This window comes from Anomaloglossus baeobatrachus (assembly GCF_048569485.1).
Source record: "Anomaloglossus baeobatrachus isolate aAnoBae1 chromosome 5 unlocalized genomic scaffold, aAnoBae1.hap1 SUPER_5_unloc_19, whole genome shotgun sequence".
Taxonomy (NCBI): domain Eukaryota; kingdom Metazoa; phylum Chordata; class Amphibia; order Anura; family Aromobatidae; genus Anomaloglossus; species Anomaloglossus baeobatrachus.
The window spans coordinates 521,610-546,175 of NW_027441794.1; the positions used below are offsets into that span (position 1 = coordinate 521,610).

Below are 24,566 nucleotides of genomic sequence, written 5' to 3' on the forward strand. Positions count from 1 at the left end.
CCTAATCTTTCACTACCTAATGTGGAGATTCACACCCATGTGGCGCCCTCACTCCATGATGGCTCGCCCTAGCAGGTCCTCACCATCCCTACCTTGGAGTAAAGCTAGAAAAAAACAGAAATCGACACAATCGTTAAAACTAATGATATATTTATATATAGAGACATCTAACGTACCAAAGCAATAAGAGCTAAAAGTTGTGGTTGAATTATAAACCCTTTTAGTGCTTCTAGGACGTCTACTTCCGTCATATATTATACTCATAAGTAATTTACTTAACTCGACGTATTTCCCCCTAAAACAGGTTCATCAGAGTTGTTAGATCAACTTATCTGACCAATGATGTCCTGTGACGCGATAACTGGGTGCCAATGGTTTGCCATGAAAGAGCAAGGTCAGATGATAACCCCTCTTGCTGTCACGCTTCACTTTCTGTGAATGCCAGCAGAGCAGAGCGCCGACACTCACAGGAACACAACATTTCTACTGATCAGAGTGATTATTAAACATCGCTGAGCAGGAGAAGAAATCGGGTAATGGAGTCATAAAGTCCCCTAAGGGGACTAGTAAAGTAAATTTAAAAAAAAAAAAAAAAAAAAATATATATATATAAAACAGAAAGATAAAAAAAACCCTTTTGCTTCATTGAGAATAAAACAAACAAACAAACAAAAAACCAAACAAATCCGACCTATATCCCTATTTGATATTGTCGGACTCAGAAATGCCCGATCTATCAAAATATAAAATTAATCTGATCAGTAAATGGCGTAGCAAGATAACAATGCCAAACGCTAAAATTACTTTCTTTTGGTCACCGCAACATTGCATTAAAATGCCCTAAAAGGCAATCAAAATATCACATCTAAGCAAAAAATGGTTTCACTTAAAAACGCCAGCTCACAAAATAAGCCAGCACTGAGCCCCAGGTCCTGAAAAATGAGAACACTATGGGTCTAGGAAAATGGCGACAAAAGCGCAATCTTTTATTTTTTTTTTTACAAACTTCTGAATTTTTTTCAACCCTAAGAAAAAAGTAAAATTATACATGTTTGGTATCTATGAACTCGTACTGACCTGTGGAATCATAATAGCAAGTCTGTTTTACCATATAGTGAATATGGTAAAAAAATAAATAAATAATGGGAGAATTGCACTTTTATAGCAATGTCATCGCACTTGGAATTTTTCACTGGTTTTCAGTATAATATGGGGCAGAATGAATAGTGTTGTTCAAAAGTACAACTCAACCTGCAAAAATCAAGCCTCCTATGGCTATACTGACAGAAAAAGAAAAAAAAAGTTATTGCTCTTTGAAGAAGGGGAGGAAAAAAATAAAATGAAAAATGGAAAATCGCCAGGGGTGAAGCAGTTAAGCTCCAAATTGCTTTCCCTTTCTTTTCATTTTTTTTGCTTATTTGACTATAGGTTGACAATCCCGGTTACATGTCTTCTTGTACAATTTGCACTTAACCATGTGGGAGTTTTTTTAGCAACATTTCTGACCTTCTATTATGATAAAGGCTCGTTCCCTGTGTGAGTTCTATTATGTGTAATAAGATCTGATATATTTGTAAAACATTTCCCACATTCTAAACATGAATATGATTTCACCCCTGTATGAGATAATTGATGTCTAACAAGGATTGATTTCTTTGCAAAACATTTCTCACATTCTGAACATGCATGTGGCTTCACCCCTGTGTGAATTATTTTATGTGCAACAAGATTTGATTTCTTTGCAAAACATTTCCCACATTCTGAACATGCATGTGGCTTCTCCCCTGTGTGAATTATTTTATGTTCAACAAGATGTGATTTGTTTTTAAAACATTTACCACATTCTAAGCATGAATATAATTTCACTCCTATATGAGTTAGTTGATGTGTAACAAGATCTGATTTCTTTGCAAAACATATCTCACATTCTGAACATGCATGTGGCTTCTCCCTTGTGTGAATTACCTTATGAATACTAAGAGTTGATCTATGTGTAAAACATTTCCCACACTCTGAACATAAATATGGCTTCTCCCCTGTGTGTGTTCTATGATGTTTCACAAGCAATTCTTTTAAGGCAAAACATTTTCCACATTCTGAACATAAATACGGCTTCTCCCCTGTGTGACTCCTGTGATGTGCATCAAGATGTTGTTTCATGCTATAACATTTTCCACATTCAGAACATGAATATGGCTTTTCCCCTGTGTGTGTTCTATGATGTTTCACAAGCAATTCTTTTAAGGCAAAACATTTCCCACATTCTGAACAAAAATACGGCTTCTCCCCTGTGTGACTTCTGTGATGTGCATCAAGATGTTGTTTCATTCTATAACATTTTCCACATTCAGAACATGAATAGGGCTTCTCCCCTGTGTGAATTCTCTTATGGCTCATACAGGCTGATCTGCGTGTAAAACATTTCCCGCATTCTAGACATGAATATGGTTTTTCCCCTGCATGCATTCTCTCATGTTGTACAAGCTTCGATTTCCGAGTAAACTTTTTCCCACACTTTGAACATAAATATTTTGTATCCTTTGTGTCAATTCTTTCATAATTTGAAGAAAAGCTGTTCCCATATTCTGAACATGAAAGTGGCTTATTTTCTGCTAGATCATTTTGGCTTTGAACACTCCATTTGTGATGCTTCATTTTCTTACTAGTCTGTGATGAATTAGAAGATTGGACCTGTTTAACAGGATCAGATGATAGATCTCTGCTGTGAAGAGATGATGGTATATCTGGAATAATGGAATACACTTCTATTGTATCTTGCGTGATATCAAGGTCATTTGATTTAAAAATTGAAGATATCAGATGTCCCTGTGATCTCCTGTCACCATCATCTGCCAAGAATAAAACCAATGGATTATTTTCAAATAAAATAACCTTAAAATACATAATTTTACAACATTTCTATATAACATATTCATAGATACTAGAAGCGATTTCCAAAATGTCAATTTTTCAATCTGACAATAGACCTCAGATCAAGGACCACTAAATCCTGACGTTAGGTCACTAGCAGTTTAGAAAATCATAAAGGGACCGATTAGTGCAATTATGTGGCATCTCACACAATCAATGACAGTTACAAATCTATTTCTGAAGAGAGGAGCATGCCCAAAGAAGCCAGAAATTTTGAGAAAATGTAAGACTGGGTTAACAATATTTCCTTAACACCTCCCCACAGAAGCAAGTGTTCACCTTTCTGACCAGAACAAATTTTAGAAATTTGACTTAATGTGGTAATAACTTTTGAATGTTTCTACATATCCCAATGAGTCGGAGACAGTTTGTTTGCAACTCAGTTTATTGTATATTCGTGGTACTCGAATATTCAAATAGATAAAATTTGCACTTATAAAGCTATTGGGACTTTGGAAAAAATTAAGACTTTCAGCAGTGTTCAAACTAATAGCAGTCCAATATGACTAACCAGATTATTCACTGTTTTTGGTATAAATCATATTACCACATGTCAAACAATTTCCTAGTTGGTGCAGTAGATTCTTAGATTCATGATCTGCAGGTTTCTGAGTCTGTATTTGAATAATTAATTGAAATGGGCAGGGCTGTGGAGTCAGTAAGCCAAACCTTCGACTCCGACTCCAAAATTTCCCTTGCACCGACTCCGACTCCACGACTCCCACATATATTGCTTATAGTTAAGTGAAATATTTATTGTATTACATATTTACAATTTTTACAGTTTTTTGTATTCTAAAGTTGCATTCCAATAAATATATTTTTTATGTTCTATCTAAATATCTTGATTATTGTATCATAAAAATGATTAAATGTCTGATGTTCACATTGCACTACGATAAATTTTTCACTTAATATAAGCAATATACTAAATGTTATTTTATTATTTAGTATGTTTTTGTTGAAAACTGTAAGTGGCAAAAAACAATTTTCAACAAAAACATACTAAATAACATTTGTGCAGTCTATCAATTTGTTCTAAGAAATAGAATTGCTTCCATCAGATCCTCCTTCGCAGATGACCTCAAATCTGACCTAATAATTTTAAGGCTAGAGAACAACCTCTCTACACTAACTTGGGTTGGATGCAAAGCCGTAACCACATGGGCAACATCTCTAACAATTTCCGGGTATAAAGGAATTGCCTCATGCACAGTCAGTTTTGATGAATGGTTCAATTTTTCTATTTCTTTGAGAACAAGTGAAAAATTTTACTGAAATCTGGTCAATCTGCTTGCTATAGGAGACGGAGTGAAATCTTTTTCCTTGCGGCAACGCTTTGCCTGCTCCATGTCATCCAAATACTTGTCAAAGTTAAACTCCTCATCTGATAGGAATGAAGATATGGCAGCAGTAGCACTGTCAGGACCCAAGTCATCTTCCGCCTGGCAGTCCTGTAGCCGCTCATCCTAACTGCTACCTCATTCAAAGCTTCTTTTCCTTTAGTAAGCTGTTGATCATCAAGCAGTGTACGATGACTTGGGTCCACATAAACAGCTGCCAGAAGAATTTTATTTTCCAATAGCTGTGTCTCTCTCCGTTTCATTGAAGCAGAAATGCCATCTGGGATTAAACCTCCTCTTTGGGATAGGCAAAATAGCAAGTTATTCCACTCCCTTATGAAAATGCCAGGAGTTAAATCCTCAGCTTGTAATTTTTTTAGTCACGGTAAATGGATGATTAAGCAATTCCTTCAATTCAGCCACCTGTGTCCATTGACCTTCATTTAAGGTTACTTGAGGGTTCCCCATATCTATAAGAAATTATTTTAGTTCAAGCAATCGCTCAGTCATTAAATAAGTGATGCCTCACCGAGTGGCTTGATCAACAATTGCCCCTTTCCCAGCACGTCTCTTCAAGATGGAATCAATTTTAGGGGTTCTGGCGGCAATAACCAATTTCCTCACTTTTCCAATCAGATTTCCAGCATGTCCGCCCAGTTTCACACACCTCCGGCTTATTGCCAGTTTGGCGGATGTGGCGCACGCCAGTACAGTACGATACAGTACAGTGGCAGCGCCGCAACTTCCGGGTCACATGACAGCATGTAACCGGCGTTTATCGCGCTGCCACTGTACTGTATACACTGTACTGGAGTGCGCCGCATCCGTCAAACCGGCGAAAAACCGGATGTGTGAAATCGGGGTCCCTCTTGCAGATTATCTCTTATTGCCAGCTGCAGCGTGTGCACAACACAGCGCATGTGAAGAATATGAAAGTGTTCTGAAGCAGCTTCAACAAGATCATCTAATTCTAAAGTATCATTTTGCTGTTATTCTGTTGTAATATCTGTTTGTTCCTCAGTTACATGAGCAGCGCTGTGGCTCCATCTCAAACATACTGAATCCTAAATTTTCTTCTAGATCCTGTTCATTACTCTCATTCATCAGTTTAATTGTACTTATGTTTGAAGCATTGTCCGCTTCAATAACAAAAACCTGTTATTTTTTGCGTTCCTAATCTTACAGAACTTTTTCCATTAAGGCCTGGAGAAACTGGCTGTTGTAATGAGCTTTAGTATCTTTTATTGCCAGTGTCTTGCTAACAATTTCTTTCTTGTCACAAACATATCGAACATTGATGGCAAAATAATTCAGTGAAATGCAGTGACTCTGGCATCCCAGCAAAGGCAATGGGTTTCAAGATAGGACATTCAGACACAGCGTTTTCAGACACAGCATTACAGTACAGACCAAAAGTTTGGACACACATTCTCAGTCAGAGAGTTTTCTTTATTTTCATGACTTTGAAAATTGTAGATTCACATTGAAGGCATCAAAACTATGAATTAACACATTTGGAATGAAATACTTACAAAGAAGTGTGAAACAACTGAAAATATGTCTTATATTCTAGGTTCTTCAAAGTAGCCACCTTTTGCTTTCATTACTGCTTTGCACACTCTTGGCATTCTCTTAATGAGCTTCAAGAGGTAGTCACCGGAAATGGTTTTCACTTCACAGGTGTACCCTGTCAGGCTTAATAAGTGGGATTTCTTGCCTTATAAATTGGGTTGGGACCATCAGTTGTGTTGTGCAGAAGTCTGGTGGATACACAGCTGATAGTCCTACTGAATAGACTGTTAGAATTTGTATTATGGCAAGAAAAAAGCAGCTAAGTAAAGAAAAACGAGTGGCCATCATTACTTTAAGAAATGAAGGTCAGTCAGTCCAAAAAATTTGGAAAACTTTGAAAGTGTCCCCAAGTGCAGTGGCAAAAACCATCAAACACTTTAAAGAAACTGGCTCACATGAGGACCGTCCCAAGAAAGGAAGACCAAGAGTCACCTCTGCTGCGGAGGATAAGTTTATCCGAGTCACCAGCCTCAGAAATCGCAGGTTAACAGCAGCTCAGATTAGAGATCAGATCAATGCCACACAGAGTTCTAGCAGCATACACATCTCTAGAACAACTGTTAAAAGGAGACTTTGTACAGCAGGACTTCATGGTAAAATAGCTGCTAGGAAACCTGTTGTGAATGTCAGTTATGCTTTTGCTGCTGTGGGGCTCCCTCTTGTGGCCAGGAATGGATTGGACAGAGACCAGGTGTGTTGAGCAATGGGCATTTCCATTGCTAACTCTCTGCCTATTTAAACCCTGGTCTGCTGGCAGGCTATGCCGGATGTCATTTGTTCTTTGTTCACCAGCCTGCTTCATCCGGCTCCAGACCACATCTACCCCAGATAAGTACTTGGCTCTTTATTTGTTGTTTGGTTCTTTTTGCTCTTATCTGAGTCTGTCATTTGCTGTGGTTATTGTCAGTTTATTTGCATGCCGGAATCTTCCATCTCAGTTGCTTAGCTGGGAAGCTCCGTGCAGCTATGTTTGTAGTATTGCTCCTATAAGTCCATGTGTTTGTTGTTTCTTGAATTTGTAATGGTTCCTGCTTTCTGTTCATTGGTATGACAAGAGCGCCTGGTATAGGACGGAGCTCAGATCTAGCGATCTGAGGGCTTTTTGTACTATCAGGTTTTTGGATTTTTGTAAGGTTTTTCTCTGGCCACCATCAGTCCCTTTCCTATCCTGTCCTATTTAGTCAGTAGGGCCTCACCTTTTGCTAATCCAATCATCTGTGTATTGCATTTTCCTATATCACCTCAGTCTTTGAATGTGGGGGGGGGGGCTTGGTATTCTTTGGCAATCTATTTTCTGAGGCAGAGAGTTATTCATCTTTTCTTCCTTTAGGGTAGCTAGTTCTCCGGCTGGGTTCGCGATGCACAGGATGTTAGTTCACCCCTTGGGTACTTCTAGTGTTGATGGTTAGTAAGGGGATGGCGGCCAGATTAGTTGCCAATGCTCTGGTCACCTTTTATCAATGATTTATGGTGGTCTTCCATGATTCCGGATCATAACAGTACATCCGGCCAGCAAATTTAAAGGGTACTCTTAAAAAGAAAAAGAAAAAAAAAAAAAAAAAAAAAAAAGGAGAAAGGTCTGCAGAAAGATTTTTTTTTGGTGTTTTTCCTCTTTCTTTGGGTTCCGTGGAAGATTTCTTTTTCCTAGCATGGATGAATTGCGTGAGCGTGTTGCTCATCTTGATGCCAAGGTTCGTCATATAGAGTCTTTTCTTGCACATACTCCCCTTGCAGAGCCTAAGATTCCCGTTCCTGAATTTTTTTCGGGAGATAGGTCGAGATTTTTGAGCTTCAAAAATAATTGTAAATTATTTTTTGGCCTGTGCCCTAAGTCCTCAGGCAATCCCATACAGCAGGTCAAGATTGTCATCTCCCTACTGCGTGGTGACCCTCAGGACTGGGCCTTCTTTTTGGCGTCTGATGATCCGCTTCTCAGTGATGTGGATTCCTTTTTTCAGGCCTTGGGATTATTATATGATGAACCCAATATTGTGGACCAAGCAGAAAAGGCCTTGTTGTCCTTAACTCAGGGTCTGGATTCTGCAGAAACTTTTTGTCAGAAATTTCGAAAGTGGGCAGTCCTTACTAAATGGAATGATGACGCGCTTGCGGCTCTTTTTCGGAAGGGTATTGCTGATACTGTGAAGGATGTAATGGTGGGATTCCCCGTCCCTTCTGGTCTTGATGTCTCTATGACCTTAGCCATTCAGATTGATAGGCAGTTACGTGAGCGCAGGAAGATACCTCCTGGTTTTGTGCCTGTGGAACAGCCTTTGGAGCCTATGTGTAATACTATTGTATGAACTGAGGATTTCGATTGCGATAGGGCAATGACAACCAGAGACGGGTTGGGTTCTTGGTGCAAAGAAGTTTTATGATATGCAACCAACAATATGTACACAGGAAAGAACATAAACACAGTAAATACCTGCCAGGTTTGGAGCAAAGGGGAAATCCCGGGACCGCGCACCGGACTCCCCCAGGGAGGCCACCAGGAGTGAACCCTTATAAAGGGGCTGTCTGGCGATCACACCAGAAGGCCTAAATGCGCAGCATCCGGGACACGGAAGGGCAACAGGTTATAATCTAAAAATGTCCGTACTGGATGTAGAACACGGGTCCTAGGGTGGATATATACCGGAAGGGACCGGGCACAAACGCCAACCAGAGACGGCAGACAGAGTCCGAGACCAGCGAGGGCACAGCTCGATGAGACCAGATGGAGTCCAGGGCCGGTGTCAGGTGATTCACCGAGATCCAAAATAGCAACGAGGAAATGAGAGCAGCAGGGCAGGAGTAGACAGGAAGCAGTATACTCAAGCAACTAGACTAAGCTTAGGGGCGGGCTTTTAAACAGATGAACAGGAAATAGGGCAACAGAACAGAAAACTACATGTTAACAAAGGGCAAGATCCTTCAGAAGCAAACTGGAAATCCTGGAACACTGACACTATGGAGTGTGATAGGGTCCTTTCTAATGCTAGTCGGCAGGGGTTCAGACAAAAGAATAGACTGCTTCTATTGTGGAGACGCTTCTCATATCTCTGTCTGCCCTAAACGTGAAAGGAGATTGGCTAGTTCTGTTACTGTGGGTTCTTTGCAACCAAAGTTTCTTTTGTCTGTCACATTGATTTGCTCATTGTCTTCCTTTTCCGCATTGGCCTTTGTGGACTCAGGGGCAGCGCTCTATTTGATGGATTTTGGGTTTGCTAGGGATTGTGGTTTCCCGATGGTTCCTTTGCAAACTCCTATTCCTTGAAGGGCATTGATGCTACCCCTTTGGCAGAAAATAAACCCCAATTTTGGACTCAGATGCCTATGAGAGTTGCACCAGCGCATCAGGAAACTTGTAAATTTTTAGTATTGCATAATCTACAGGATACCTTGGTACTAGGATTTCCGTGGTTGCAGACCCATAATCCAGTTCTTGACTGGAGATCCTTGTCGGTAGCTAGTTGGGGTTGTCAAGGTGTGCATCAGGACCTTTCCGTGTCGTCCACGTCTGCTCAGGCAGTTGATGTTCCGGCCTTCTTGTCTGATTTCCGTGATGTATTTAATGACCAGGGATCTGATTCTCTGCTCCCATACCGGGACTATGACTGTGCCATTGAGCTGGTGCCCGGTTGTAAATTTCCCCAGGGGCGGATTTTCAACTTGTCTGTGCCCGAACATGATGCCATGCGGTCATACATCAGGGAATCATTGGAGAAGGGGCACATTCGGCCCTCTTCTTCTCCTTTGGGTGCTGGCTTTTTTTTTGTTCCTAAGAAAGATGGGTCGTTGAGAACTTGTATTGATTACCGTCTTCTTAATAAAATTACGATCAAATATCAGTACCCTATGCCTCTGATGTCTGATCTTTTCTCTAGAGTGAAGAGTGCCAAATGGTTTACGAAACTGGATCTTAAGGGTGCGTATAATCTCATCTGTATTAAGGAGGGTGATGAATGGAAGACGGCTTTTAATACTCCTGAGGGGCATTTTGAGTACCTAGTGATGCCAATTGGGCTCACTAATGCCCCCTCCGTCTTCCAGGCCTTCATGAATGATATTTTTCAGGACCTTATTGGTACATTTTTGATTGTGTATTTGGATGACATCTTGATTTTTTCTGATGATTGGGACTATCATGTTGGGCAAGTTTGGGCTGTTTTTCAGATACTTAAGGATAATGCACTGTACGTTAAGGGGTCAAAGTGCCTCTTTGGGGTGCACAGGATTTCCTTTTTGGGCTTCATCTTGTCTCCCTCTGCTATCGAAATGGACCCGGTTAAGGTTCAAGCTATTTACGACTGGGTGCAAACGACTTCTCTCAGATCCCTGCAACAGTTTTTGGGGTTTGCTAATTTTTACCGTAAATTTATAGCCAATTTTTCTGCCATTGTCAAACCTCTGACAGATTTGACCAAGAAGGGAGCTGATGCTGAGCATTGGACCCCAGAGGCGATTGTGGCCTTCCAGAAGCTTAAAAGGCGATTCACTTCTGCCCCAGTCCTGCAGCAACCTGATGTGTCTCGCCCATTTCAGGTTGAGATCGATGCCTCAGAAATCGGAGCAGGAGCTGTTCTGTCTCAACTACTACTTCGGGTAAACTTAAGCCCTGTGCCTTTTTCTCTCTGAAGTTTGCTGCTTCTGAACAGAATTATGATGTGGGGAACTGGGAATTATTGGCTATGAAGTGGGCATTTGAAGAGTGGAGACATTGGTTGGAGGGGGCTAGACATCAAGTTGTGGTACTTACGGACCACAAGAATCTTACCTATCTGGAATCTGCCAAGAGGTTGAATCCTCGGCAGGCCAGGTGGGCTTTGTTTTTTACCCGGTTTAATTTTGTGGTCTCTTTTTTGCCAGGCACTAAGAATGTTAAGGCAGATGCCCTTTCCAGGAGTTTCTGTGCTGACTCTTTGGAGGTTGTTGAGCTGTCTACTATCCTGAATGATGCTGTAGTTCTCTCGGCCATTTCGCCTTATCTGCGGTTGGCACTGGTAGAATTTCAGGGGGATAAACCTGAGAGATGTCCTACGGGGAAACTGTTTGTCCCGGACCAATGGAGAGACCTAGTTGTCTCTGAGGTTCATTGCTCCGTTTTGGCGGGTAATCCTGGCATTCTTGGTACTCGGGATCTTGTGAGACACTCTTTTTGGTGGCCTTCCCTGTCCCGGGATGTCCGTAGTTTTGTGCAGTCGTGTGGGGTTTGTTTTAGGTCCAAGCCCTGTTGTTCACATTCTAGTGGGCTATTATTGCCTTTGCCGGTACCTAAGAGACCTTGGACGCACATCTCTATGGATTTTATATCAGAGCTTCCAGTCTCTCAGAAAATGACTGTGATTTGGGTGATCTGTGAATGATTTTCCAAGATGGTCCACTTGGTTCCCCTATCTAAGTTGCCGTCTTCATCCGAGTTGGTGCCTTTGTTTTTCCAACATGTTGTTCGTTTGCATGGTATTTCCGAAAACATTGTTTCTGACAGACGGGTGCAGTTTGTATCCAGATTTTGGGAGGATTTTGTGTTCCAAATTGGGTGTTCAGCTGTCTTTCTCCTCGGCGTTTCATTCTCAGACCAACGGTCAGACTGAAAGGGCTAACCAAACCCTGGATACCTATTTACGGTGTTTTGTTTCAGCGGATCAGCATGACTGGGTTTCGTTTTTGCCTTTGGATGAATTTGCCCTTAACTATAGAGAGCTAGCTCTACCACATTGGTGTCCCCTAATTCTGCAATTTTGGGTATCACCCCAGGTTCCTCTCGGGGCAGCTTGAGGCGTCTGACTGTCCGGGGGTGGATTCGGTAGTAAACAGAATGCAGCAGATTTGGGGGCAGGTAGTGGATGAATTGTTTCAATCCCAAGAATCTGCCCAGAAAATTGCCAACCGGCGTCAGACTGTTGGTCCCCGGTTTAAAGTGGGGGACATGGTGTGGTTGTCCTCTAAAAATATTACTATGAGAGTTCCATCTCCTAAATTTAAGCCCAGATTTATTGGACCTTATAAGATTTCGGAGATTCTCAACCATGTATCTTTCCGTTTGACTCTGTGTCATTTAAGATTCACAATGTCTTCCATAAGTCCTTGTTGAAGAGACAAGTGTAGCCTACAGTTCCTGCAGCAGTGCCTCCTGACCCTGTTTTGGTACAAGGGGATCTGGAGTATGAGGTTGAAAAAATTCTGGATTCCCGTCGCAGTAGGCAAAAGCTTCAGTACCTTGTGAAATGGAAGGCTTATGGGCAGGAGGATAACTCTTGGGTTGTGGCTTCTGACATTCATGCAGAGAGGTTGGTTCGCGCCTTCCATCATGCTCATCCTGAGTGACCCAGTGGCGTTGGTGAGGGTTCGGTGACCCCTCCTCAAGGGGGGGGGGGTACTGTTGTGAATGTCAGTTATGCTTTTGCTGCTGTGGGGCTCCCTCTTGTGGCCAGGAATGGTTTGGACAGAGACCAGGTGTGTTGAGCAATGTGCGTTTCCATTGCTAACTCTCTGCCTATTTAAACCCTGGTCTGCTGGCAGGCTTTGCCGGATGTCAGTTGTTCTTTGCTCACCAGCCTACTTCATCCTGCTCGAGACCACATCTACCCCAGGTAAGTGCTTGGCTCTTTATTTGTTGTTTGGTTCTTTTTGCTCTTATCTGAGTTTGTCATTTGCTGTGGTTATTGTCAGTTTATTTGCATGCAGGAATCTTCCATCTCAGTTGCTTAGCTGGTAAGCTCCCTGCAGCTATGTTTGGAGTATTGCTCCTATAAGTCCATGTGTTTGTTGTTTCTTGAATTTGTAATGGTTCCTGCTTTCTGTTCATTGGTATGACAAGAGCGCCTGGTATAGGACGGAGTTCAGATCTAGCGATCTGAGGGCTTATTGTACTATCAGGTTTTTGGATTTTTGTAGGGTTTTTCTCTGGCCACCATCAGTCCATTTCCTATCCTGTCCTATTTAGTCAGTAGGGCCTCACCTTTTGCTAATCCTATCATCTGTGTACTGTGTTTTCCTATAGCACCACAGTCTTTGAATGTGGGGGGCTTGGTATTCTTTGGCAATCTATTTTCTGAGGCAGAGAGTTATTCATCTTTCCTTCCTTTAGGATAGCTAGTTCTCCGGCTGGGTTCGCGGTGCACAGGATGTTAGTTCACCCCTTGGATACTTCTAGTGTTGATGGTTAGTAAGGGGATGGCGGCCAGATTAGTTGCCAATGCTCTGGTCATCTTTTACCAATGATTTATGGTGGTCTTCCATGGTTCCGGATCATAACAGAAACCATTGCTAAGGACAGGCAACAAGCAGAAGAGACTTGTTTGGGCTAAAGAACACAAGGAATGTACATTAGACCAGTGGAAATCTGTGCTTTGGTCTGATGAGTCCAAATTTGAGATCTTTGGATCCAACCACCGTGTCTTTGTGCGACGCAGAAAAGGTGAACGGATGGACTCTACATACCTGGTTCCCACCGTGAAGCATGGAGGAGGAGGTGTGATGGTGTGGGGGTGCTTTGCTGGTGACACTGTTGGGTATTTATTCAAAATTGGAGGCATACTGAACCAGCATGGCTACCACAGCATCTTGCAGCGGCATGCTATTCCATCCGGTTTGCGTTTAGTTGGACCATCATTTATTTTTCAACAGGACAATGACCCCAAACACACCTCCAAGCTGTGTAAGGGCTATTTGATGAAGAAAGAGAGTGATGGGGTGCTACGCCAGATGATCTGGCCTCCACAGCCACTAGACCTGAACCCAATCGAGATGGTTTGGGGTGAGCTGGACAGCAGAGTGAAGGCAAAAGGGCCAACAAGAGCTAAGCATCTCTGGGAACTCCTTCAAGACTGTTGAAAGACCATTTCCGGTGACTACATCTTGAAGCTTATCAAGTAAATGCCAAGAGCGTGCAAAGCAGTAATCAAAGCAAAAGGTGGCTACATTGAAAAACCTAGAATATAAGACATATTTTCAGTTGTTTCACACTTCTTTGTTAAGTATTTCATTCCAAATGTGTTAATTCATAGTTTTGATGCCTTCAATGTGAATCTACAATTTTCAGAGTCATGAAAATAAAGAAAACTCTTTGAATGAGGTGTGTCCAAACTTTTGGTCTGTACTGTATAAGGTTAGTGATTTATAGGAATGCTAAATCCTAAATAAAAAGGACAGATTGTGAGTATGTAAATACAAATGCAGACGTTGCTATTTTTGGAAGAGCCCAATGTTCATTTCTTGATATTTTCTGTAAAGTAGTAAAACATTCCATACATTTCTCTGCTTCTTTTGGTTTAGAAAACAGTGTGCAATGCCCCCAATGGAAGGAAATAAAAGCTATTAGAAAGATGCTAGGCTTCACATATGTTTTATGAACACAGCTGTTATTTTGAACACAACTGTAACTCTGGAATGCTTCTATATATCCCAGTAATTCTGAGATGCTACTTTTGGGATTCATTCCACTTTGTTAATGGTAACTTTAGTCTCATAACGACCAACCTAACACATCATGAGCAGATGACACTACCCGCATTATTACGTGCTATGTCAGTCATGGCTTAAACTCGTCACTGCGTGAAAACACACAATGACAACTCAGTGCTGACAGCGGTCACTGACAGCTAATGGCATGGCCAGAGATGCGGGAACCCATATTCCAGCAGGTCCCACACTCTGACTGCTGTAATCGGTCAGTCAGGCATCAGCACTTCCCTGCACGATCACTGCCGGAGCGCAGCTCAGCTGACAGCCCTACTTAACCCCTAAAAGAACATACTGTATAAAAATGAAAAAAAAAAAAAAAAACCACATGGCAAGAATTTATATTTTTTTCATCATAGCTCCAAAGTAAAGTGCAATAAAACGTCATCAAAGACCTGAGAGGGACGTTGGGGGTTTTGGGACCATCATTAGACACTTAGCATGTACCATATGGAAATGGTAGTCGACACCATAGCAAGAACAGAATTGTGGAAGGGTTCACACTCATTCTTATTCTTTGTTTGTGATACTACCTTTTATTTTTTCTTCCTTTGCAAGGTTTACAGTTGCATTGACGAACAAATCAATCTCGTGTATGCTGATGTTTACTATTTGACCATGGAATTGACTGTTTAATTTTTTTGTTATGTTTAAAAATTTGAATAAAAAAAGATGTTTAAAAAAAAAAAAAAACAACCCATGATCAAAAAGATGTATCTTAGATAAATATGATGTCACTGAAAACATCACCATGTTCCGCAAAAACCAAGCTGCGACACCGCTCAATCAGTGGAAAAATAAAAAGCTCTCAGAATATAGCGATGTAAAAACAATACTTTTCTATAAAATTGACATTATTGTGTAAAAGTGACATAGAAAAAAAATTTCTATAAATGTGGTATCACTGGAACCGTCCTGAGCTGAAGAATAAAGCTCTTATCACTTGTACCACACGGTGATTGCCATAAAAACCACACATTCCTGAATTGTTGGCTTTTGTTCATGCTGCAGCCAAAAAATTGGAATGGAAAGCGATAAATATTATGTGCCCAAAAATGGTACCAATAAAAATGTCAATCCCACAAAAACAAGCCCCACATAAGTCTTTCAGCAAAAATATAGAAAAATTGTCTCTCTTCCTTCCCAGCTCCGTGTGGACAATGCGTCCTTCTTCATCCACACAGAGGCCTCCATTGCACACACATATTTCTCTCTGTCCTGCTGAGGGCAGATCAAAGTATTTTAGTGTCCATACGTGGGCAATCGGCACTTTCCCCACGCACCACAGTACTTTCCTCTGCCCTTAGCAGTATTAAAATTAATTAGCGTATTATATGCATTTAGTGGTCACTACTCACCTGGGCGGTTATCTGTAGGAATCTCCTCTTTACTCCGCACATCACCCCTCACATATGTCTCTGTAGTATTAATATGGGGCAGATCTTCCCCCTGAAACAAATATTGTAAAAGTCACAGACAGATGGAGAAGTCCCATCTATGATCAGCTCTAATCCTGCCATCTCCACCGCTCTCATTACACAAGTATAACACATATAATACTGGAGGATAAAACAAGACTGAGCACAAGACCTTCACAGCCGTCTACACATCATAGGGAGATTTCATGGCTCCTTCTCTCCATCTACCTGATGATCCTGAGGAACATCGGGGTCTTCTTGTTTACAGTCCTGTGGGAGAAGAGGACGGGGACATCTCTCTGGTGTTGTCCTCTTACTGGATAGACCTGGGGGAGACACATACAGGGACTGAATTCATTCCTTACATACAGATAATTATAGGACGTGTGTATTTAGTCCTGTCTATTACCTGGTGATGTGGGGGGCTGGGGAACCTCCATCATGACGTCCTTGTACAGATCTTTGTGTCCTTCTAAATACTCCCACTCCTCCATGGAGAAATAGACAGCGACGTCCTGACACCTTATAGGAACCTGACACATACAATGATACCGTCACCCCCGATCCCTTCATAGCGTTACTGTATAATGTCCCAGCATTCCCAGCAGTGTCACCTCTCCAGTCAGCAGCTCAATCATCTTGTAGATGAGTTCTAGGATCTTCTGGTCATTGATGTCCTCATGTATCGGGGGGTGAGGTGGAGGCCTCGTGATTGGGCTCAGGGGTCTTCCCCATCCCTCAGACACAGGGGCCTGACAGCGCTCACTAGAGGTCTTCTTCACTACTGTGTAATCCTGGTTATGGAGAGACACAGTAATAAATCTCACTCCAGACATTTTCAGAGTCCTCACCTCTCCAGTTCTGTCCATCTGTTATTCCCATAGATAAGAATGATGTAATGTGACGTCATCAGAATCTCTCACCTCTCCAGTAAGCCGGAAGAGGATCTCTAGGGTGAGGTGTAATATCCTCTCCGCCATCTTGTCCCTGTCCATATCCATCCTTCACGGGGCAATCAGGAGAATTTTCTTCTATAGAAGATCTCCACTGAGAGGATCCGATATTGTAGGGACCTGAATGGGGAGAAGATGACGATGTAACATCATAAAGAATCCGCTGTAATAATACAATTACTGGAGATAATAAGGGGAAACATATAATGAGAACATTCTGGGGGAACATTGTACTGTGTGGGGAAGAAAGGGGCCGAGGACCGAGGGCAGAAAGGGGCCGAGGACCGAGGGCAGAAAGGGGCCGAGGACTGAGGGCAGAAAGGGACTGAGGGCAGAAAGGAGCCGAAGACTGAGGGCAGACGGGTTTCCTCACTTCCGGCCTCTCATAGTTGGGGCGTTTGTATCTATCAGAAGAAAAGGAACAAAAACCTCACAATTCATAGAAATCAGCGAGAGAAAAACACCAAGAAAGTCTCACAGCTGAAGGGGTTAATGCCGCCTGCCCCAGTAATGGGGAATCTCCACACACCTCCTCCTGCAGAGCCGCACACTAGATATATAATAACCTGCACCTACCTCCACCTGCAGAGCCGCACACTAGATATATAATAACCTGCACCTACCTCCACCTGCAGAGCCGCACACTAGATATATAATAACCTGCACCTACCTCCACCTGCAGAGCCGCACACTAGATATATAATACCCTGCACCTACCTCCACCTGCAGAGCCGCACACTAGATATATAATACCCTGCACCTACCTCCACCTGCAGAGCCGCACACTAGATATATAATAACCTGCACCTACCTCCACCTGCAGAGCCGCACACTAGATATACAATACCCTGCACCTACCTCCACCTGCAGAGCCGCACACTAGATATATAATACCCTGCACCTACCTCCACCTGCAGAGCCGCACACTAGATATATAATACCCTGCACCTACCTCCACCTGCAGAGCCGCACACTAGATATATAATACCCTGCACCTACCTCCACCTGCAGAGCCGCACACTAGATATATAATACCCTGCACCTACCTCCTCCTGCAGAGCCGCACACTAGATATATAATACCCTGCACCTACCTCCACCTGCAGAGCCGCACACTAGATATATAATAACCTGCACCTACCTCCACCTGCAGAGCCGCACACTAGATATACAATACCCTGCACCTACCTCCACCTGCAGAGCCGCACACTAGATATATAATACCCTGCACCTACCTCCACCTGCAGAGCCGCACACTAGATATATAATACCCTGCACCTACCTCCACCTGCAGAGCCGCACACTAGATATATAATACCCTGCACCTACCTCCACCTGCAGAGCCGCACACTAGATATATAATAACCTGCACCTACCTCCACCTGCAGAGCCGCACACTAGATATACAATACCCTGCACCTACCTCCACCTGCAGAGCCGCACACTAGATATACAATACCCTGCACCTACCTCCACCTGCAGAGCCGCACACTAGATATATAATACCCTGCACCTACCTCCACCTGCAGAGCCGCACACTAGATATATAATACCCTGCACCTACCTCCTCCTGCAGAGCCGCACACTAGATATATAATACCCTGCACCTACCTCCACCTGCAGAGCCGCACACTAGATATATAATACCCTGCACACACCTCCACCTGCAGAGCCGCACACTAGATATATAATACCCTGCACCTACCTCCACCTGCAGAGCCGCACACTAGATATATAATACCCTGCACACACCTCCACCTGCAGAGCCGCACACTAGATATATAATACCCTGCACCTACCTCCACCTGCAGAGCCGCACACTAGATATATAATACCCTGCACCTACCTCCACCTGCAGAGCCGCACACTAGATATATAATAACCTGCACCTACCTCCACCTGCAGAGCCGCACACTAGATATATAATACCCTGCACCTACCTCCACCTGCAGAGCCGCACACTAGATATATAATACCCTGCACCTACCTCCACCTGCAGAGCCGCACACTAGATATATAATACCCTGCACCTACCTCCTCCTGCAGAGCCGCACACTAGATATATAATACCCTGCACCTACCTCCACCTGCAGAGCCGCACACTAGATATATAATACCCTGCACCTATCTCCTCCTGCAGAGCCGCACACTAGATATATAATACCCTGCACCTACCTCCACCTGCAGAGCCGCACACTAGATATATAATACCCTGCACCTACCTCCTCCTGCAGAGCCGCACACTAGATATATAATACCCTGCACCTACCTCCACCTGCAGAGCCGCACACTAGATATATAATACCCTGCACCTACCTCCACCTGCAGAGCCGCACACTAGATATATAATACCCTGCACCTACCTCCACCTGCAGAGCCGCACACTAGATATATAATACCCTGCACCTACCTCCACCTGCAGAGCCGCACACTAGATATATAATACCCTGCACCTACCTCCACCTGCAGAGCCGCACACTAGATATACAATACCCTGCACCTACCTCCACCTGCAGAGCCGCACACTAGATATATAATACCCTGCACCTACCTCCACCTGCAGAGCCGCACACTAGATATATAATACCCTGCACCTACCTCCACCTGCAGAGCCGCACACTAGATATATAATACCCTGCACCTACCTCCACCTGCAGAGCCGCACACTAGATATATAATACCCTGCACCTACCTCCACCTGCAGAGCCGCACACTAGATATATAATACCCTGCACCTACCTCCACCTGCAGAGCCGCACACTAGATATATAATACCCTGCACCTACCTCCACCTGCAGAGCCGCACACTAGATATATAATACCCTGCACCTACCTCCACCTGCAGAGCCGCACACTAGATATATAATACCCTGCACCTACCTCCACCTGCAGAGCCGCACACTAGATATATAATACCCTGCACCTACCTCCACCTGCAGAGCCGCACACTAGATATATAATACCCTGCACCTACCTCCACCTGCAGAGCCGCACACTAGATATATAATACCCTGCACCTACCTCCACCTGCAGAGCCGCACACTAGATATATAATACCCTGCACCTACCTCCACCTGCAGAGCCGCACACTAGATATATAATACCCTGCACCTACCTCCTCCTGCAGAGCCGCACACTAGATATATAATACCCTGCACCTACCTCCACCTGCAGAGCCGCACACTAGATATATAATACCCTGCACCTACCTCCTCCTGCAGAGCCGCACACTAGATATATAATACCCTGCACCTACCTCCACCTGCAGAGCCGCACACTAGATATATAATACCCTGCACCTACCTCCACCTGCAGAGCCGCACACTAGATATATAATACCCTGCACCTACCTCCACCTGCAGAGCCGCACACTAGATATATGGCTGCTCTGTGCTTACAGGACCTGTGATGATGTCACATGGAGGGGAGGAGTCAGGGGTCACATGGTCAGCTCCTCAGTGTATGCAGGACTCTGCTGTGCTGGTTGTCATGGTGCTGGATGAGGAGAAGTTTATGTGTGGGGTCAGGAGGGGTTTACAGTGTGGATGTAGCAGAGCTGTGTGTGTAGGAGGTGTACGGAGCGGAGCCGCGTGTGTACGAGGTGTACGGAGCAGAGCCGTGTGTGTACGAGGTGTACGGAGCGGAGTCGTGTGTGTACGAGGTGTACGGAGCGGAGCCGTGTGTGTACGAGGTGTACGGAGCGGAGCCGTGTGTGTACGAGGTGTACGGAGCGGAGCCGTGTGTGTACGAGGTGTACGGAGCGGAGCCGTGTGTGTACGAGGTGTACGGAGCGGAGCCGTGTGTGTACGAGGTGTACGGAGCGGAGCCGTGTGTGTACGAGGTGTACGGAGCAGAGCCGTGTGTGTACGAGGAGAACTATTTACCCCGGCCACAGTAAGCGAGGGTCACTGAGCTTGTGAGGGGGAGGAAAGTCCATAGTTTACACACAATATCATAGTTTGGAGTTTTCCTTACAAGTTTTCCATTGTTTTTTGCTTTTATCTGCACTGTTCATCCCCATTAATAGCGGCTCCATGGACAATGCTACCAGGTGTGTGTCTTGTCAGATGTATGCCTGCCTTGAGCAGCCGTTGGAGGGTGAATATGTCTGCACTCGATGTCAGCGTGTTACATATTTGGAAGCCCAGGTAACTGATCTAAATATACAGCTCACAACACTCAGGAGCATTGCAAACCTGGAGAGGAGTTTAGAGCTCTTTGAGCGGCTCTGGCTGGGGCCAGTGCTATGGAGGAGGGTGGAGGAGGGGAAGGTCAGGACCCAGAGGTAGGTAGCTGGGTATCAGAAGAAGAGGTAGAGGGAAAAGTGTCAGGTAGCGCAGTCCTGATCTGGCACAACCTAGTAAATATGCCTGTGTGGCTGATATTAGGAATGAAGGGCCAGGACTAGGATCACTACAGCAGGACATTGCTACTAGCAACCAGGAAAATAGCTGCTGTAGGAAGGAGGGAAATAGGAGTGCAGCAAAGGCCAGACAGATGTTGGTGGTAGGGCACTCTATAATTAGGTGGATAGACAAGGTCATCTGCCGCCGAGACTGTGAATGCCGAGCAGTGTGTTGTCTGCCGGGTGCTCTGTTTCAGTATTTTGTGGATCGGATAGACAGATTGCTGGGTGGGGCTGGGGAAAACCCAGCGGTCATGGTACACATTGGTACTAAGGACAAAGAGGCAGATGGAAGGTCCTTAAAAATGATTAGAGGGAACTAGGAGAGAAGCTGAAGTCCAGGACCTCCAAGGTGGTGTTTTCAGAAATACTACCGGTGCCACGAGCATCACTAGAAAGACAGCGGGAGCTTAGAGAGAGAAATACGTGGCTTATAAATTGGTGCAGGAAGGAAGGGTTTGGGTTCCTGGAGAACTGGGCCAACTTCTCAGTTGGCTACAGGCTCTACGGTAGGGACGGGCTGCACCTCAATGGGGAGGGTGCAGCTGTGCTGGGGGAGAAAATGGTCAGACGGATGCAGGAGCTTTTAAACTAGTATCTGGGGGAGGGAGGGTAGTGGAGCAAATAAGGGGATTGTTGTGTCCCATGAATGGGAACAACCTGTTGTATATACAGTATTTCTTGCATTGCATATTTTTCCTCCTATCAGGAAATTCCTTTATTGTTACTAGGTAGATTTAGACTGTATGAAGTTTGTCCCTATGTTCCTCCCTTAGTTGCCTTCTGTACAGAATGCTCCTCCCTTCTTCCTCAGTTTAGTCTAGAGGAACCATTGCTGAAGACACATGTGTACACCTTGTACAGATTATTCCTTTTCACCTGCCTTTACTTTGTACTTAATACAAGATTCTAGAGGAAAACTACAGCGTTTCTCCTGGTCTTTCTACAAGTCATCATTTCTGGCGAAGTTTAAAACTATCTGTTGATGCTTTGAAGTGTGAGTACAAGCATACAGTTATCTAAGGAACTGATAATTAGAGTGCTTGGGATTCACAGCTTCTAGGAAGAGACAGAATAGGGATAGATAGAGCAAATAGAGACAGTGAGACAGTAGGTGTCAATGAAGATTTGGAGGGGCTGGGACATGCAAGGAAAGTAGGGAGGCAAGGAGTAAGGAATGTGTTAATAGTATTAAATATCTACTGGCAAATGCAAATAGTCTTGCAAAGAAAATGAATTGGAAACTCTTATGTTAATCATGGATTATGATGTGGTGGGCATTACGGAAAACGAATGAGAGTCATGACTGGGGGACAAACGTAGAGGGTTATACTACATTCAGGAAAGATAGGAAAGACAAAAAAGGTGGAGGGGTATATTTATAAAATCCAACCTAAGACCTGTGCTCAATGATGACATTGGGGGGAGCTGCAACAATGCAGAGTCAGTATGGGAAAATGTACATGGGGAGGGGAATAACGGAAAGCTGCTAATTGCAGTTTGCTATAAGCCTCCTAACATACCTGAACAGGTAGTGGGTAAAATCCTGCAACAAATTGAAAAAGCAACAAATAATAATAATAATAATCGGGTTCTTATTATGGGGGATTTCAACTATCCAGACATTCGGTGGGACATAGAATCTTCTGGTTGTGCTAAAAGCTGTAATTTCTTATCTACAATTCAAGACAATTATCTCTCTCAGATGGTAGATGAACCGACGAGGGGAGATAATTTGCTAGATCTGGTCCTGTCAAATAGACCAGATATAATTTCAGATCTCAGCACCAATTCCAGGATAGAAAAAATATAAATCCAACGAAAAATATATAAAAGTGTAGAAACTTTATTCAATGATTAAAAATCCAAGAAAAACATCATCGGTTCCATGAAAACATCATGGCTTGAGAGAGGACTCAGACAAAAGGGCTTTCTTAATTTCAATTTCCATAGTGTCCTGATATATATCCATAGCAGGCACACGTGATGAAATGGGGTAGAAGTCCTTATTAGATATTTTGAACGGATGAGGATCTAGTGTGGTATTATGAGACTCATCCAAATCAATCAAAGTTCTTGTAGAAATCTGTTCTTTCAAATTCATGTATAGAGGGATAGGAATGTCAGATGTAATTATTTGGGTATCTTCCTCTTTTTCAGAAAGGATGAAATGTTTTTTGATGGTAAGATTGCGAATGAATTTGTTGATATCTCTGATGGTCTGAAATAAGTCAGCTCTATGTGCAGGAGCAAAACTGAGGCCTTTCTGTAAAACCTTGCATTGGTTGTGATCAAGAGTACAAGCTGATAAATTAATGACAGAAAATCCTTTTTCAGAATCATCTTTCAGTATCTGTAATGTTGTCTCCTCTTGGAGCGTCGGGGAAGACTTTTTCCTATATTTATTATGCTTTCTCCCTCCCCTGTGCCAGGGACGTTTTTTGACTTCCTAGTAGATTCGATGGTATCTCCGTAGTGCCTATTGGAGTCAATGGAGCTGGAACTGCCTCCTGTTGTATCAAGATCAGTGGATGAAAAAACAACTGATTTATCCTTTAAGGACATGTCATTGGGATTTTTCAAGATGGATTTCCTGGTAGTGTGCCAGGTATAAATTTGATTGGTTTTATAATCATGAGTGTCTCGTTTGTATTTCCGCTGTTTATATTGCGTGATGTTGTCTTCAATCTTTTTGATGTTGGTCAAAAATTTCTCATTAAGTTTCTGAAAATCAGTTGCATCATAGTTGTCATTGAGGTAGGATTGTATTTCCTTGATCTGAACATCGAGGGTTTTAATTTTCTTTTCCTCTTCTCTAATAATGAGGTTCATAAGTTCAATCGAGCAGGTTGTAAGAATTCGATTCCATTCAGTATGAAAATCCTCATTGAAAATAAAAGTGGGAGTTTTCCTGATCCTTAAGCCTCGTGGCACCATATTCTTTTCCACATATTTCTTCAGAGTGGCTGAGTCCCACCATGTTCTGAGTCTCTGCGAAAAATTTTTTTTTAAAAGTCCCAAAAAGTGTATGTTTATTAGCATGAGAGGAGGAAGCATAGTCTTGTTGTATCTCGGTGTTGTCAAGGAAAATGGAATCCAATCTCTTTTGTCTATCTTCATTCTCAAAGGATAAAAAATCCATGGTAAGGTAGATAAAAAGGTGATGGGTAAATGTATGAAAAAGGTTTCTTGTCAATACATATAGAAAAAATTAATAATATTCATATATTTCGTTGGAGAATGTATATCAAGAAAAACTTTATATCCAAAGAAGTTCTTTAGGTAAATGAGGGGAAATGAGCTAATAACACGGGTAAGCATGAAAAAAAGCCATTTACCCATCACCTTTTTATCTACCTTACCATGGATTTTTTATCCTTTGAGAATGAAGATAGACAAAAGAGATTGGATTCCATTTTCCTTGACAACACCGAGATACAACAAGACTATGCTTCCTCCTCTCATGCTAAATAAACATACACTTTTTGGGACTTAGAAAA

The 24,566-nt window shown here is 43.1% G+C and overlaps 1 protein-coding gene and 1 long non-coding RNA gene across 2 annotated transcripts in view; both read right to left on the bottom strand.

The window, feature by feature from the left end:
* Window positions 1-24,566, bottom strand: part of LOC142258946 (uncharacterized) — a 450,433-nt gene that overhangs the window by 410,760 nt on the left and 15,107 nt on the right. The window lies entirely within an intron of this gene.
* Window positions 639-24,003, bottom strand: LOC142258938 (uncharacterized). Its single transcript, XM_075331491.1, has 5 exons — window positions 23,457-24,003; window positions 23,050-23,370; window positions 15,938-16,035; window positions 15,650-15,740; window positions 639-2,849 (listed from the first exon to the last, which is right to left on the bottom strand). Exons 1-5 carry the CDS (start codon window positions 24,001-24,003, stop codon window positions 1,513-1,515), a joined length of 2,394 nt encoding a protein of 797 aa, XP_075187606.1. The 3' UTR covers window positions 639-1,512.